This window comes from Eumetopias jubatus, unplaced genomic scaffold (assembly GCF_037043125.1).
Source record: "Eumetopias jubatus isolate StellerSeaLion01/CBP00866 unplaced genomic scaffold, mEumJub1_p1.0 scaffold_10, whole genome shotgun sequence".
Classification (NCBI taxonomy): Eukaryota; Metazoa; Chordata; class Mammalia; order Carnivora; family Otariidae; genus Eumetopias; species Eumetopias jubatus.
Window position 1 is genome coordinate 62,381,312 of NW_028274816.1, and position 16,593 is coordinate 62,397,904.

General features: G+C 55.9%; 1 protein-coding gene and 1 long non-coding RNA gene across 5 annotated transcripts; both read left to right on the top strand.

Moving 5' to 3' along the window:
- Positions 1-3,344: 3,344 nt before the first annotated feature.
- LOC114202090 (uncharacterized) lies at positions 3,345-6,399 on the top strand. Of its 3 annotated transcripts, none has more exons than XR_003607751.2 (3): positions 3,345-3,551; positions 4,726-4,925; positions 5,399-6,399. It is a non-coding gene; the product is annotated as an uncharacterized LOC114202090 (long non-coding RNA). The 3 variants fall into 3 exon arrangements; XR_003607749.2 differs by having other exon boundaries at positions 4,729-4,925; XR_003607750.2 differs by having other exon boundaries at positions 4,810-4,925.
- Positions 6,400-14,539: 8,140 nt separating this feature from the next.
- Positions 14,540-16,579, top strand: ZNF580 (zinc finger protein 580). 2 transcript variants are annotated; one of them, XM_028097218.2, is made up of 2 exons: positions 14,540-14,623; positions 15,661-16,579. In XM_028097218.2, the coding sequence occupies exon 2, from the start codon at positions 15,673-15,675 to the stop codon at positions 16,189-16,191; it is 519 nt and encodes a 172-aa protein (XP_027953019.1). In that variant the 5' UTR covers positions 14,540-14,623; positions 15,661-15,672; the 3' UTR covers positions 16,192-16,579. The 2 variants fall into 2 exon arrangements, with proteins under 2 accessions (XP_027953019.1, XP_087884039.1); XM_088027913.1 differs by lacking the exon at positions 14,540-14,623 and adding an exon at positions 14,796-14,881.
- Positions 16,580-16,593: the final 14 nt, after the last annotated feature.

A 16,593-nucleotide genomic window follows, 5' to 3' on the forward strand; every position in this document is an offset into this window, starting at 1 on the left:
TTCATGGACCCTGGCATTTCTGCCTTCGTGGGCCCCTTCATTTCAAAAAACATATTTAAAATTATATTTTATGACCGTTGGTATAAAGATGAACATAAGCTAGGCTGGATTACATTCTTTTTTCTTCCGGTTTCAAAATTAAAATATTTTTCGTGGGCTCCTAAAAGTGTCATGAGCCCTAGGCACTCTATGTACCTGCTGTGTCTAATGAGAAAGGTAGCCCTCTGTTTTCTCATTTGTAAAGCAAAAATAATAGTACTTACTTAACAGGGTTAAATGTTAGGTGCTATGATGATTAAATGAGCCATTATCTGTAAAGTGTAATGTAGGGACTGTGTATTAGCTATAATTACTACTGACTTACACTTCCACCAGCAATGAATGGGAGCTCCTGTTGCTTAAAGTCTTTGTTAATATTTGATAGCCAAACCTAAATCTTTGCCAATCTGATGGGTGTGACATGGTTTTTCATTGAGATTCCTTCTATTAAATGAGATAATTCATGATACTGCATCTAGCACAGAGCTCATCCTCTGTTCTTCTTTCTTGTGGGCTGGGTCTGTTTCATCTCTGCATCCTCAGAAGGACTCAGTGAATGTTTGGTGGGTGAACGAACAAATTAATGAATGGATGAGTAGCTAAATTAATGGAGATATAGAAGAATTTGGGTATCAGAGCTAGAGACAACTATTTGTAGAGGAGACCATAGTTCAGTGGAGTGACCATAAACTTTCAAGTCAGACAAAACTGGGTTCAGAGCCATCTATCCACTTGCTATGCAACTTTGGGCAAGACGTGCTTTCTCAGTATCCAGTTGTCATGCACAAAGTGGGCAGCACCATGCTGCTTGGTGGGATTGTATTGCGAACACCACAGATGGAAAACGCTACAGGTCTAGCGTAATTCCTGGAACCAACTGGTGCTCAATAGCTGTGGGTTCCTTGCCTTTTCCCCTGTTTGCCTGAGTCCTTCATGGCCTGGTACTACATTAATTGCATGTAGTACTCTATTGCATGATCTGATGCTAGAAGTCTGGCTATGTGGAGCCACTATAAAATGGCAGAAAGAGTCCTGGGCTTGGAATCAGAAGATGTGGGGTCTAGTCTTGCTTCCTTCTGTCCCTCCTGTGAGCACATCGCTTCTCCTTGCTCGGCTGGATCCCCTGCTTTTTAAGCGAATTGGCTGTTAGGGTTACCATATGACCCAGCAATTCCACTCCTAGGGATGTACCCAAAGAAATGAAAATATTTGTCCACACAAAAATTTGTAAACAAATGCTTATAACACCATTATTCATAATAGCCAAAGGTGGAAACAACCCAAATGTCCATCAATTCATGACTGGGTAAAAAAAAAAAAAAAGTAATATATATAGTATGTGGATATATATGGATATATATTATCCATAAGATAATTATTTTTTATTCCACAAAAAGGAATGAAGTGCTGATACATGCTACAACATGAATGAATCTTGAAAACATTATGCTCAGTGAGAGAAGCCAGACACAAACCCCACATATTTTATTATTCCATTCATACAAGCTATCCAGAACAGGGCAATTTACAGAGACAGAAAGTAGAGGGACGCCTGAGTGGCTCAGTCGGTTAAGCATCATCTTTCGGCTCAGGTCATGATCCCAGGGTCCTGAGATTGAGTCCCGCATCGGGCTCCTTGCTCACTGGGGAGCCTGCTTCTCCCTCTGTCTGCCGCTCCCCCTGCTTGTGCTCTCTCTCTCTCCCTGATGAATAAATAAATAAAATCTTAAAAAAAAAAAAAAAAGAAAGTAGATTCGTGGTTCCTTAAGGGCCAGAGGATGGGTGGAGTGGGGTTGAGGGAATAGAGGAGTGATAGCTAGAGAGTACAAGGTTTATTTTTGAGGTGATTAAAATGTTCTAAAATTGTGCTGATGGCTGCACATATCTGTAAATATACTAAAAACCATTGAATCATCGGTTAAATGGGTAAATTATATGGTGCATTATATCTCAGTGAAGCTGCTAAAAAAAAGAATTAGCTGAAAATGATCTTTTAGGGTCAAACTGTAGATGACATTTAAACATAAGTCTGTAAGGTAGGTATATGGATGTTCACTATGCAATTCTTCCAACTTTTCTCTATGGTTGTAAATTTCCATAATAAAACATGGGGTTGAGGGAGCCTCTAGATAATATTTTTTTATTGTTTTTTATTTATTTAGGTAATCTCTACACCCACTGTGGGGCTTGAACTCATGACCCCGAGATGAAGAGTTACATGCTCTTCCCACTGAGCCAGGCAGGTGCCCCTTGAGCCTGTGGATGATTTTTAAAATCTGATTTTTAGGGGCACCTGGGTGGCTCAGTCAGTTAAGCATCTGCCTTTGGCTCAGGTCATGATCCCAGGGTTCTGGGATCGAGCCCCGCATTGGGCTCCTTGCTCTGCTGGGGGCTTGCTTCTCCCTCTCCCTCTGCCCTGCTTGTGCTCTCTCAGATAAATAAATAAAATTCTAATAAATAAAGGTAGAGACCATGGCTATTATCATTCCCCCGTGCATCTCCAGCACCCACACCAGTGTCTGGGATGTGACAGGTATTCAGTAAACATGTATTACATTAACGAGTCAATACATAAGTATGTGAATGAACAAGTAGCTGGTAATTATGGTTGTCTGGAGTCCTAAGCCAATAGGAATCCTCAAAGAATAGATCATCCTCACACCTTCCTGTTGCAGGGTCTGCAAATGAAAAAAACACCGAAAATAATAACTAGTGTTTGCTGAGAGCTCATCGAGTGCGAGAGCAGGGGGCAGATCCAGATCCTGTGGGGTGCGACTTACACAACCAGGAACACAAAATCTGAAACACGAAATAAGGTACGCACGTGCACATTTATTATGAGAAAACAAACCCCCACCAATTACAAAACTTAACAGGTGACAATGACCACGCCACCCCTATAGTATTTGATTGACAGGGGCCGACTGCGAAGGCCCTGCAGGCCTCCCTGAGGAGCCCTCCAGTGACCTGCGACCTCGCCTATTTTAAGAGGAAAAAAAAAAAAAAACCAACCCACTGAGCTTCTGCAAACTGGGCGTCATGGGGTAAGTGGCCCCACATCCCCGAGTCCTGGCCGCGCTCCCTCCCCATTCTCGGCCTCGTTTTCCCCGGTCTCTGTCCCGAGGTGGGCATTTCCCGATTTCTTGGTCTATGTCCAGCGCTGGGGGAACAACAATGAAACCCAAGGCAGGAACCTCCTCTGGACGCCGTGATCTTTCCGGGATCCCAGGTCCTCTGGGGGGAGGGGGCCCCAGCGGAAAGCGGACCCTTCCTCTCCGGGCCTCGCGTTTCCGGCCGGAGCCTTCTCCCGGAGGGCCTGCACGGCGCACCGTCTTTCCAGGGTCTCTCCCCGGAAGTCGCGGTCCCTCCTTCCCGGGCTTTCTCTACGAGCGCTCTCGCGGTGGCCGCCACTTCCGCCCAGCCGGACAGGAGAGGCCGCCCCAGCTCGGCTCGGACGGGCGCGAGAGGCCGAAGGCCGGGATTGAGTTACTCCGAGACAGAGCCGGCACCGTGTGAGCGGCGGGGGTCGGGTGGGGTTGGGAACCACAGAGAGGGTGGCGGCGGATAGAGCAGCCAGGCTGGGAGGGAAACGAGAGGAAGCGTGTGTGCACAAGGGCGGCCGGGGAAGACCATAGAGAGGCCGGCCGAGGCTGGAAGGGCCGTGGTGGGCGGGGCGGAAGAAAGTGGGTGTAGGGAAGGGGCTCGGCCCCCGAAGGCGGCCGTAAAGCTGCGACCCGACCGACTCTCGGCCGCAGGGATGTTGGTCCTTTATCGGTGCCCGCGTGCCCTTGAGCAGTGAACTCCGTCTCTGAGCCTCAGTCTTCTTTCCTGCAAAACGGGAATGGTTGTGCGTTACCTCGCAAGGTGATTGAATAAAAGCAGGTGTGAAGGCGCCGAGCGGAATAATGCCTTTGCACGGACCCCGGACCGCGCGCGGGCTCCTGCTGGTGATATTCTCCGGGGTGAATTCCTCTCTGCAGCGCTGAGATTCTCCAGGGCATTTCAGTCGGCCCATGGAGCACGACCTTAGGGTTCCCTGTGCATCGCTCTTGCCATCTCGATGTGCAGCACCGCTTGCTCGGACCTCCTTCTTTCTCATGCTTGCATTTCAGCACCAGGCCTCTCCCTCGTCCCTCGGCTTCCACCAGCCCGCCAACACAGGCCTTTCTGAAGCTTTCTTCCAGAAAGCATTCTCTGATTCCTGCCGACCTCCAGGTTCCCCCCAGGCTTCTCGCTTGCCGACCTCAGGCCACTAGTTTCAGAGGAATCCCAAAGCCCTCACATGGTAGAATCCTTGCCTAGCTCAAAACCCTCCCAAGGCGGTGCAGCTTATAGTCCAAGTGCCTGGGGCTAGGACCTGTTGATGTCTCCAGCCAGTGACCCTGGCTGCGTGCATTATGCGTTATGCGTTGTCACTCTGAAGGACAAGTAGTTCTCCAGGCTTGTTCGGTCCTGGCTGAGTAATAGTGCGTGGAATGGATACACCACATAGGATTTATCCACTTCCCAAACACTGGTGGACATTTAGTTTCTTTCCACGTTTTCGCTCTTACGAATAATGCTGCTCTGAACATTCATGCCTAAGGTTTTGTTGAGTATCTACCTGCAAATGGAATTGCTGGGTCACATGGTAAATTTTCATCTTTAACGTTTTGAGGAAACACGCCATTTTTTTATTCCCACCAGCAGTGTCTGAGGGTTCCAGTTTTCCCTGCATCCTCGTCAAGCTCTGGTGTGTCTTTGGGTTCACCCAACAGCCTTTTCCTTCAGGTCCTGCAGCACCTTCCACTTGGACTTGAACTACGCATGATCTCTATAAGCACCCACCTCATCCATCCAGCTTCTTTTTCTTGCCCTTTGTACCACAGCTGCTTCCTAGATTCTTGGTAAGTGCGTTAAGTTGGGGGATGTAGATGGGGCAGTGTCTGACCATATTCGCTATCAGAGACTCAGGTGCTAGGATGAAGACTGTGTGTGTGCCTGATTTGCTGTTTGCACAGACTGAATGTTTATGTCTCCCCCCTCCCCACATTCATGTGTTGAAACCTAATCCTCAGTGTGTTGTATTAGGAGATGGGGCCTTTGGGAATTGATTAGGTCATGAGGGTGGAGGCTTCATGAATGGGTTTAGTGCTCTTATAAAAGAGACTCCAGAGACGACCTCGCCCCTTCCATGTGAGGAGAGAAGGTGCTGTCTGTGAATTCGGACACTGAATCTGCCGGCATCTTGACCATAGCCTTCCCAGCCCCCCGAACGGTTAGAAGTACGTTTCTCTCACCCCAGATCTGGTGTTCTATGATGGCAGCCCAGTAGACTGGGAATGTTGTGTAACATGAGCATGTTGTTCGGCTTTTCCAGACCTTGGTTTCTTCAGCCTGCCAAGCCTCCTCCCTGGCCATCGAGAGAGATCCCTCCGCTTAAAAATGGGCCAAATGTTTCAGAACAGAAGCTATTAAAGTGGCTGGCGAACACAGGCAGATGTGCTCAGCATCATTGGGCATCAGGAAGGTCTGAAATGAGATACACTTCCCACCCACTAGGCTGAGAGTATAAAGACTTTCAGGATCAAGTGTTGGGGAGGGTGTGAAGCGGCTGGAACCTGCATACACTGCTGACAGGTATGCATATTGCTGCAGCCACTTAGAAAACCATTAATACACACTAAGGCTAAGCGGACATGTACTCCAGGTCCCAGCACTTCCATTCCCAGATACACACTCATAAGAAGTGTGTCCTTATATCCACCAAATGACATGTATGAGAATATTCCTAGTAGCCTTGTTCATAATAGACCAAAACTCAAAACAAATGTCCGTCGGCAGTTAGAAAGAAAAGAGAAGGAAATTGTGGGATAGCCCTACAACACAACCTACACAGCAATGGGAAAAAAAAAAAAGTGAACTGTTGAAAACAACAGCATGGCTGACATATGTTGAGTGAAAGAAGTCAGGCATGAAAAAGTACTTAAAAAAAATATAACTATATTTATATGAGGTTTAAAAACAAGCCAAAGTAGTCTTTGGGAGTTGAAATCAGAAAAAGTGGTTACCCTTTCTCGGCGTTAATGACCGACAGGAAGCATTCGGGGGAGCTCTCTAGGGTGCTGATTATGTTGCTGTGTATATATGTAAAAATTCACTGATCTGTTACTTTGTGTAATTAACATCTTATATAAAAAAACCCCGAAGAATGGTGGCCTCTATACGACAGATGGGGAAACTGAGTCACCAAGTGAGAATGGTGTCACACAACGCTTCTCAGATTCCCCTGGAGAGACTTGGGGTCTGAGTGTTCAGAGACTATACTGGGATCCTGTCATTTCTAAGCTGCTTCATTAAAATCTGAAGTTTGCTACAAAATCCTGATGGAATGCTTAATCCTTCCAGACAGACAGCATGGAGGCTGGCTTCAGCCTTCTGGTTTTTCCTCGGCAGCACGCTCAACCAGCGTGTAGTTGGCCAGCCAGACCGACCACTCTCCGCCGGAGGATCCACCCGTCTGCGTCGCACTCAGGCGGCTCTTTCCCCGAGGCAGCTCTCTCATTTTCAGTCTTTCTAGTTTCACCCCTTGTAACTCTCAGGGGCCACAGAACAGTTTCCCTAAAATGAACATAATGGGATGAGACATTGTCGAGTCCCAGCTCTGGTTGCCATCCTGGCTCTGGTGTCCACCTGCTGTATGACCAACATTTCACTGAACCTCTCTGGGCTTCACTTGTCTGAAAAACGGTAGGGCTGAGTTTGAGACACTAAAGGACCTTCTCCTTCGAAATCCCTGTCTTCAGTGAGATTAAGATTCTTTAGTGATGCTTTGGGTCTCCTGATGGTCATACACCGCCCCCGCCCCCCCCAGGTGCTTAGGTGGGGGGGGGGGGTGAGTGACAGTTCAATATTTTGGTCTTTGTCGCCCCCACGAGGCCCAGGAGAGCTCCTTGCTGCAGCAGGCGTCCGATAAAAATATTTGTCACCTCTGAAGGGAAGGAAGGCACAGACTACTTCGGTCTGGTTTTCTCACGCTTTTATTCCCGGAAGATGCCACGAAGGAGACGTTTAACAACTATTTGATGAAGGAGTGAAGGAGTGAGAGCTCAGTGGAACAAAAGTCTCTTGGAACCATTCCATTGATGGCGTGTGTTTCTGCCCGGAAGCCTTTCATGCGAACACCCCCCCCCCTTCCTTTCCGGTCGGAGTGGCTGGCCCCGTTAGGGCTCCCAGGAGATCGAGGCCCGCACGGACAGTAGGCTGTGCCCGGAGTGGGGGTCCGGAAGCGTCAGGACCCTGCGCCGAGAGGGAGGGCTCTGCAGAGAGTCTGGGGCGAGGCTCCGGTGGGCGTCCAGGGGGATGGGAGGGAGCGAGGGTCGGACGACCGTCGGGGACACGGACAGGGCAGACACCGGCGCGGCCGTGGGGACGGAGGGCGGGGGTGGGACGCCGGTCGTCAGAGCGGAGGCACCTCGGGGGCGTGCAGACGCTCGTTTGGAGCGCGGGGAGCCCCAGGAGGGAGGGAGGAGTGCATCCTCCCCGCGGGTCGTTTGGAGGACGAGACGGAGGCCAGCATCGTAAAGGAAAGCGCGGGGGTGGTGGGGATTCCGGGGAGTGTAAGAGGACCCCAGTGCACACCAGGAGGAATGGGTTGATAGATGCTAGAGGCCCGTGTGAGCCCTGGGAGCGTGGAGCCGCGGTAAAGTCAGCAAGTGCAGCGTGTGGCGCGGGCCATGGAAGCCGCCCCTGCCCCTTGTGCAGACCGGGGGGGGGGGGTGTTTAAGGAGGAGAGAGTGGAGGATGACATGGGTATGCTGAGATTGGGGGGTGCAGGGAGGGCCTTTGGTCACCACGGCTCCCCCTGCTTTCACTTAAGGCAGGTTTTCCTCCGTTAGCTGCTCGTCTGGATTCGAGGGTGCCCGTGGCTTTGTTTCCATCAGCAGAGGCTTCTCCTATCCCCAGCGAATACCCTTCTCCTGAGTCTGCCCCTCCTCCTCTTTTTGGGCCTCCAGGCTCATTTCCTGCCCTGGGTCGAGGCCAGCACCTGCTCAATGCCCAGAGGGACATACCATACACCTACAGACCCACGATGGGAGTGGAGAAGCCTGATGACAGCCTGCAAGACAAGGGAGCTCCGTCCCCCCTGGCTTACAGCTGTCCTAAGCGCCTGCAGGTCTTCAAGAATGCTTTCTGTCTCAAGGGTCATGGCCTGCCCCACTTGGATGTCCAGCATGGCATCTGTGAGTCTTGTGGCAAGGCCTTCAAGCAATCCAGCAGTCTTGGCCTCCACCAGCCAATCCCCCGGGCTTCCTGTAGGTGTTCCTCAGCACACTCTGGCACATTAGGGCAAACTGAGTCTCTTGCTGATATGGACACAAAGCTGATGTGTTTAGCGAACAGTGTGCTGGGAATGTTTCCCCAGCTCTCCAACGTAGAGCTTGGCTCTGGCATGTGGACAGGCAGCATCCGTTTCTGGGCTGTTGTATCCCACACTGAACGATCTCCAGCCTCGAGATGCACTGCAGGCCTCCGGGTGGCGGGGAAATCGGGAGGAAGTAATGAAAAAGATGCCCTCACCTCCTAAGGGGATTAATGCTCTTCTCCCCTTGAGCCTCCCCCAGGAGGCAGGGACCTTGGGTTTTAACTCTGCACCGGGTGGGATTTATGACTGGGGAGTTCACTCTCTGGCTTCAGTCCTCCCTGTGTAACCCAGGAACGAATTCTCTCCTCCCTGTCAGCACCAGATGGCAGTGATTTGCCAAACCTGCTAAGGCATCTAGCTCCTTGCCTTGTTCTTCTTTGTTTCTTCCTCTGCATTTTAAAACTGGGAAAGTCGTGGGACGCATCCCAAACCAGGTCAAGTCGGTCACCTGTTCTGTCCTCACTTGGGCCCCTGTGCTCCAGTGGTCACTTACTTACTGGCTGTGGTGGGGTGCTCTGCATATGTCCTACTGTGGCTGTAGGAAGCAGCTCAGGTTGATGCAGAGGGAGATGGGCCGACTCCCACCGGGCTTGTGCATGAGCCTGCAGAGCTGTGTGAGCACGCTCTCCCTCAGCCAGCATGGGTCTCACATTTGGGATTCTGGCCCCGAGTGTGCGGCCCCTGCAGAAAGACCTCCACGCCTTCCAGCAGCCCCAGCCCCCGCTGGCTGACCCGCCCTGGGGTGGGCTGCTGCTGCCGACCTCTCCCGGAGCTGGCCCAACAGATCCCGCTGGATTCCTCAGGGAGGGGCCTCCTGGCCGGCTGTGGAGATGGAGGCCAAGGGTTCAGCTGTGCTCGAATCCGGGGATCAGTTGCCTCCAGGACTGCAGCCCACGGAGGGACTGGCGGCACGGTACCTGGCCCTGCGCCACTCACCACCTGTCTCTGGCCTCGGTTTCACCACCGGCACTCTGTCTTCCTGCCTTGTGATGTATTAAGTGTCAAGGCTGGGGTTTCCTCTGCTGTTGCAGGGCGGGAATCGTCCGGCCCTCTGGCTTTGCTGTGCGGCCACAGAGAAATGGCCAGCCCCTCTGAATTCGGTTGCAGTTTGTCCCCTGCGACGCCGGAACCGTTGTTCGGGGGTGTTCGTTTCCCGTCGGGGCGGGTTTCCGGGGCGGCGTCCGGCCACAGTGGCGTCGGGGCCGGGCAGGGGGCGGCCCGTGGAGGTGACCGCACGGCGCTGGGCTCCCGGTGGCGCCCCGAGGTAGGTCTGCTCCGGCCCTTCCCGCCTAGGTCCCCGTCCAGGTCCCGGCCCCTCGGCTGCCCCGCCTGCCCCTGCACACCCCTGGCGGCCGCGGATCCTTCCCGGTGGCCGGGGTGCACATGCGCAGGGAGGAGGCCCGCGGGCTGGAGCCCAGTCGCCCCCCCCCCCCCATCCCCGGCGGGTCCGCAAGAGGAGCCCAGCTTTCCCTCCCTCTCGGGGCTTCACGGGCCTCCAGTGATCCGGGAGCTCCCAGTGATCCGGGCCCGCAAGAGGAGCCCAGCACCCCCCTCCCCGGGGGGCTTTACTGTCCCCCAGTGAGCCGGGCCTGCAAGAGGAGCCCAGGCCCCCCCCACCTCAACCCCCCGCTGGCCCCCAGTGATCCCGGCCCGCAAGAGCCGCGCGCACCCGGGAGCCACGGCATCGCCCACTCGGAGCGCGTGGAGCCTGCAAGCGCTGCAAGTGAGGCCTCGCTTCGTCCGTGCACTGGCCCGGCTGGGTGGCCCCGGCCCGCCGGCTCTGCCCTGGAGTCCGAAGGATGCTCAGCGCCTGACCCAGCACGTGCAGGCTGAAGGGAACTTGCTGGAGGGCGGAGAGGCCACGGTGACTCCATAGAATCTCCTGTTTTTGGTACAGATGGCAGACGCCCTGGTTTTCCTTGCTATGTGACTGGACCCTCCCTTTCCCTGGTCCGGAAGAGGGAATGGCTTGGGGTTCCCCAGCCAACTCTGGTCAGGGGTGAGAGGTGGGAGCTCTTGTTGGATCCCTGACTGCCCCAGCTGCTCTTCATAGCCTGGGATGGACGGCTGTGCCATTCTGTAACTCAGTTCCAATCTGTAAGTGGGATGGAACCATACCTGAGTACTGTAGGTGAGCTACAAGTGTGCGGTGCCGTCCAAAGGCAGCACATACTGCTTCCTTACCTATTTTTCCCAACTCACGGGTCTTCTGCGACAGGCTCTAACCAATGTGAGTTTTGATTCTCCTTAAGTTGGGGTGGAGATGAAACCCAAACTATGTGGGAACGTTTCCTTTGTGGATGTGAGTTCTTGGCGAGAGCTTTCTTAGGCACACCTCCCTCTGCTTGGGAACTTGGAGCCCTCAGGAACTCATTGATGCATCCACTTACCGAAGAGGGTGGGATGGCTGAGCCAAGGGCTGGAGGAGTGAGTGGGAGCAGGCGGTGTGGCATTGCTAGGATCCTGCCCAATGGAGCAGTGAGGGCTTGGACCACACGAGGGCCTTGGGGTGTGGGACCGAGTGGCCCCAAGGGCAGGGGGGCTTGAGAACCCCTGCGAGGGAGGTTCGGGGAGACCTGGGATGGGGTGCAGAGAGGAGGGCAGGAAGCCTGGTGGGTGGATTAGTAAGACCCAGATGGACCCAGACACACAGCCTTGGCAATCACTTTGTTCCCCAGAGGGGAGAAGGGCTTGTTGACTGGGAATGCGAGGTCGTGTGGAGTGAACGGTGGGCGTTGAGAGGAGCGTGCTCCAGGAGCAGTTCCTGACGGAGGCAGGGCTCGGGCTGCAGGCTGTGGAGGGAAGTGAGGATGCTGGAGCGGGGGGCCCTGGTTTTGACACTGTCCCTGCCACTTGGGCTGGGGAGCAGATGCAAGCCTCTTGCCCTTCCTGAGGCTCAGTGGAGTGCCTGCCTCACTGGATTACTGAGAGGCTGTGTGGACTGAAGGCGGGGGGACGTGAGTAATCGGTCACAGATGAAGCTGGAGAGATTGCTGAGGGCCACGGGGTGGGGATACCAGACGGCCAGTGTGAGCAGAGGCACAGTGATCCAAAATCTGACATGTGGCCGACTGGTCAGGGTGGCTGGGGCGGACGGTGAGAGGCCTGGCGTTCCAGGCTGAGCCAGGGGAGGATTCTTCGAGAGCTGGTGAGCAGGGCATACAGGAGACACATAGCCGGAAAACACAGGAGCCTTTGCACCTAGAGCTGTGTAAGTTCAAGGTCTGGTCAGGGCCTGCGAGGTGCTGTGTGAGGTGAGGGGTGCTGTCTGGCTCTGGGGAGCTGAGGAAGGGGGGGCGGGGCAGAATGGGGACATCCAAGGTTCTGGACTCGAGTGAATGTGGGGGCTTCATCATGATCATGTCCCAGGAGAGAAGCAGGGGTTTTTATGGGGGGGGGGTAGAGAATGCTTCACTTTTGGATGGGGTGATTGAAAACATTCATTCATTCATTCATTCATTCACTCATTTATTCAACCAAAATTGAATGGAGCCCCTACCCCCCGCCAAGACCTTGGCTAGGTTCTGAGATACAATGTCAACCAAGATAGAACTCTCAGCCTTTGTGGAGTGGGAAAGGCAGACAGGAGGAGAGTAAATTGCTAAATAAGCCAGACCACCTGGACTGCCCTATGGGATGTTGAAAGAGAGAGAACAGAATGAGGAGGCAGAGTGGGGTGTCACCTGCTTGACCTCAGACACAGTCAGCAAAGCTTCAGTGATGAAATACTGTCCGAGCGGAGACCTGAGTGGGTCCATCCTGCAGTCCATCCTGCTGAGGGGCTAAAGGCAATACTCCAGAGAGAGGGAAAAGCAAACAGAGGCCCTGGAGGATGGGAGAGGTTGGGGGGCAGCACTGTGCTCGATGGGTTTCTGGGCTTTATTCTAAGTGCAGTGCGGAGGGTTTTAAGTCCGGGCATGACATGATTCCGTGCGTTTAAAAAAAATACATCGCTGCAGTATCGCCATAAAGAGAGAGTACTGGAGGAGGCAGAGAGTGGGGGTGGGAGGCTGTCCCTGTAAGCAGGGGGTGGACCGTGGTTTGCATAGTGGTTGCCAGGGGCAGGTTGGGGAGGATGTGTGAGGTGGTCACCAGCTCTGGCTGAAGCTGGTGCTGTCCTGAGGAGGTGTGACCTCAGGCCAATCACATGATCTCTCCCAGCTTCAGTTAACTCAACCATAAAAGGGATCTTCATGACCCCTACCTCGCAGGTCTGCTCTGAGGATGCAATACACTAAGCAATGCGGCTCTCATGGATGCAGGTAGTTATATGGTTCTGAAACTCAAGAAAGGGATCTGGGGAGACTCATTGGGTAGTTGTGTGGACCAGAATCTGTGTTGCCCTGGGGGACACTTGGAATATCAATGCTGTCTCAGCAACAGAATGTGAGCCAAACTAAAAAAAAAAAAAAAAAAAAGAACCAGGTGACATCAATTTTAATAAGATGCCTTACTTAACCCAGTATATCCAAAGCATTACCATTTCAAAATGTAATCAATATAAAAGTCATTCATGAAAGAGTCGTTACTCTTTTCTTGTAAAACTAAGTCTTCAGAATCTGTGGGGCGTCTTGCATATCTCAGTTCAGACCAGACACATGTCAAGAACCCAGGAGCCACATGTGGCTGTTTTGGGCAGCACAATTCTAGAGGATCTTTAATTTTAGACCAATTCCACAGATATTATGGAGGTTTCTGGAAGGTTTTCGGAAGAATGCTTTCTCAGCTCCAGCTTATTGCCACATCTAGAAATTGTTTTCCAGCTGTGTATGGGATTTTGAATTTGTGTATTGTCTGGCTTCTTAAATGTTGCCCAGTAAAACACTGAAACGTAGCATACGGTCCCAACCAGATACAACTCTGAGTCCTTTCTGGCCTGCGGCCTCCAGGTTGAGGGTGGTGGGAGCTGTCCCAAAACCACAGGCATTTAGATTTACCTTAAGAGAAATGCATTTAAAATTCAGGTCCTCAGGCCGCAGTAGCCACACTGGGCTGGTCACCGCAGACAGTTATTTCTGGTAGCTCATTGGGATGCAGCTCTGGCCGCCCCCCACCTCCCCCGGGGCCTGGGGCTGCGCGCCACAATAACGCCCTTTCTCTCCCTCCGCTCTGCGCTCCCGCCGCCCCCACCTCCCCCACCTCCCCCCACCCCCAAGCTGCTGCCGCCCCCTCTCCGGCCGGTCCTGTGCGGCGCGCTCCCCGCCACGCCATTCCCTGCTCTTTGACTGTTCCGGGCGTGGCTGCGAGAGGCGCAGCGGGCGCCCCAAGTGCGTGTCCCCCGGTAGCTGCCGCGTCGCTGCGAGTCACATCTGCAGCCCGGCCTTCAAGCGCTCCAGCCACCTGGCGCGGCCCCGCACGAAGCTCCAGGCGCGGCCTGTGGGTGAACCCACTTGCACCGAGCACTGCCTTGGTTTCCCCCTGTGCACCGCGCTCTGTGCCGGGCACCATCAAGACGCGGCCGCCGCGCCTCGTCTGGCCTCAACTTCCCATCAGCCCGACGCGAAGACCCACCCTTCCCCACCTCCGCATCCAGCAATGTCTGGCCTTCCGTGGGCCTCGGTCTCCCCGTCCGTCCAGTGGGGAACGTCACAGCGCCCCATCTCTGTGACGGGTGACGCCTGGCCTTCTGTGGGCCTTGGTTTCCCCGTGTGCCCGACCGACAGAACCATCCCTGCTCCCGCCTTCTGCACTGCCGAGCGGGGGAGGAGGCGGGCGGGTCCAGCCTCAACTGGACAAACCTAGGTGCGCCCCTTCCTTGAGGAGCATCCGGCAAACAGACCGCCTAGCCCGTTTATTAATGGATGTGTGTCGCGGCGCCCGAACAGCTCCTGTCGGGAGTGGAGGGGAGCGGGAGCGGGGGCAGGGCTTTCACCGTGCAGCCGGCGCCCGCGCCCTCCGCCCGCACCGCCGGGGCTCAATGGAAGCGGACCGTGGGAGCGGCGCGCTCCGGGACAGCGGAACCTTCGTTGCGGCGTGAGCGTTTCCGGACGGTGCCCTTTTCCAGAGACGCCGCCGCCCCTCGCGCCCCCGCGCCCGCGCCCCCCGCGCCCGCGTCCCCGGCGCCGCCGGCCCGGAGCTCCCGGAAGCCTCGGTCCCGCCGCTGCCGGCACTCGCGAGGGGAAGCCCGGGCCGCCCGGGACCTCGGCCCGCTCCTCCGGTCCCGAGAGGCCGCCGCATCGGGTACGGGGGCCGGGACGGAGGGAGGAGCCTGGCTCCGGGACGGCGCGAGGCCGGGCTGGGCTGGGGGAGGGGCGGGCGCTGCGGGGGTGGGGTGGGGTGGGGGTGGGGCCCGGCACGGTGGGAGCCGGGCGGGGGGCGGGCCGGAGGGAGAGAGGGGCCCTGAGGGTGCAGCGGGAAGGGGGACGGGGGGACCCCGGGCACTGGGGTCACAGAAGGAGGCGGCACACTGGAGCTGGCTGGAGGGATGGAGAAACAGAGGTGCCAGATGCACACAGAGGGGAGGGGAGGGGGCTCCGGGGGCCCCGGTGCGGCGAACGGGGAGCGGGACGAGGCCCCTGAGGGGCACAGACAGAAGAAAGAAGGATGTCGGTGACTTGAGTCTAGGCGCGGGGGAACAGGGGCACCCCTGGGGGGCATTTAGGTGGTAGCAGGGCCCCGGGTGTAGGGTGCGTAGAAGCAGGCAGCTGAGGCGTCCTAGGGCTGTCTGCGTGAAATCCAGACAATGGGTCCGCTAGGCGAGGGGGGAGGGTGAGACTTGGAGGTGTTGAGTGCAGGGTCGGAATAGAGGAGCCCAGAATGAAAACTGGCGTTCTGAGGTGTACCCAGAAGGGAATCCGAGCGAGGCCACGATGTGTGCAGAGATGGGGAGGCCTCCCAGGGAACGAGGCTGCTGTGCTGGCCCCGGGGGAGACGATGCCACCGGAGCTGGACCTAGGAAGACGAGGAAGCGAGCGACCTGTTAGGAACAAGCTGTAGAGGGAGGAAACAGACTTGCCGATTGGCAGGCAGTGGGGGAGCTGCGGGATAGGAAAGGGGCAGGATAGGGACCTTCCGCCTGGCCTGGGGTCTGAGAGGGAGCCGCGGGAGGAAAGGCAGGCAGGGGGTGTCCCGGGAGCAGCGCCGCCTGGCCCAGAGGCGGTTTCGTTTTTGCAGGAGAGGTGGGTCAGTGGTACAGAGAGCCTAACGAGCAGTGGTAATGGGGACACTCTCCCCCAGGAAGTCGCGATTTTAATTTCTCCCCCCTCCACTGCTCGCAGCTGACACCCCAGATGCTGCTGCTGCCGCCTCGGCCACCCCACCCTCGGTCCTCCTCCCCAGAGGCCATGGACCCACCGCCCCCCAAGGCTCCCCCTTTCCCCAAGACGGAAGGCCCTTCCTCCACTCCATCCTCGGCGGCAGGCCCCCGGCCCCCGCGGCTGGGCCGCCACCTGCTCATCGACGCCAACGGGGTGCCCTACACATACACGGTGCAGCTGGAGGAGGAGCCCCGGGGCCCGCCCCAGCGCGAGGCAGCGCCGGGAGAACCCGGGCCGCGCAAGGGCTACAGCTGCCCGGAGTGCGCTCGCGTCTTTGCCAGCCCTCTGCGGCTGCAGAGCCACCGCGTGTCGCACTCGGACCTCAAGCCCTTCACGTGCGGCGCCTGCGGCAAGGCCTTCAAGCGCTCCAGCCACCTGTCGCGGCACCGCGCCACGCACCGCGCGCGCGCAGGCCCGCCGCACACCTGCCCGCTCTGCCCACGTCGCTTCCAGGACGCCGCGGAGCTGGCGCAACACGTGCGCCTGCACTGAGTTCCAGACCCTCGGGGCCTCGCGAGCCACACAGCGTCACTCCCACACGCGCTCCCTGCCTTACCCGGGGCCTCCGTTTCTCCATCCGCCCAAAGGGAGAAACACCAGCCCTTCCTTACCTTCCTTCTAGCTGTGTGATGTAGACCAAGCCGTTGCCCCTCCCTGGGCCTGGGAGCCAGTCTCGGAGCTGGGTTCCGGCCCGGCTGTGCTGCGCGAGCCTTTGCAGGAGACAACGTCTCTGGGCCTTGGTCTTCGGCTCCGAAGTGGTGAACGGTTGTGTGCGCGGAAGATTTGACAAAAGAGCACGGCGCGGTCTGGCTCATTTCTGTTATCTCCCCCTTTCCACCCACAGCCCTCACCCCTTACTCAATAAACATTCCGCACTCCACTTTAGGGCTTTGA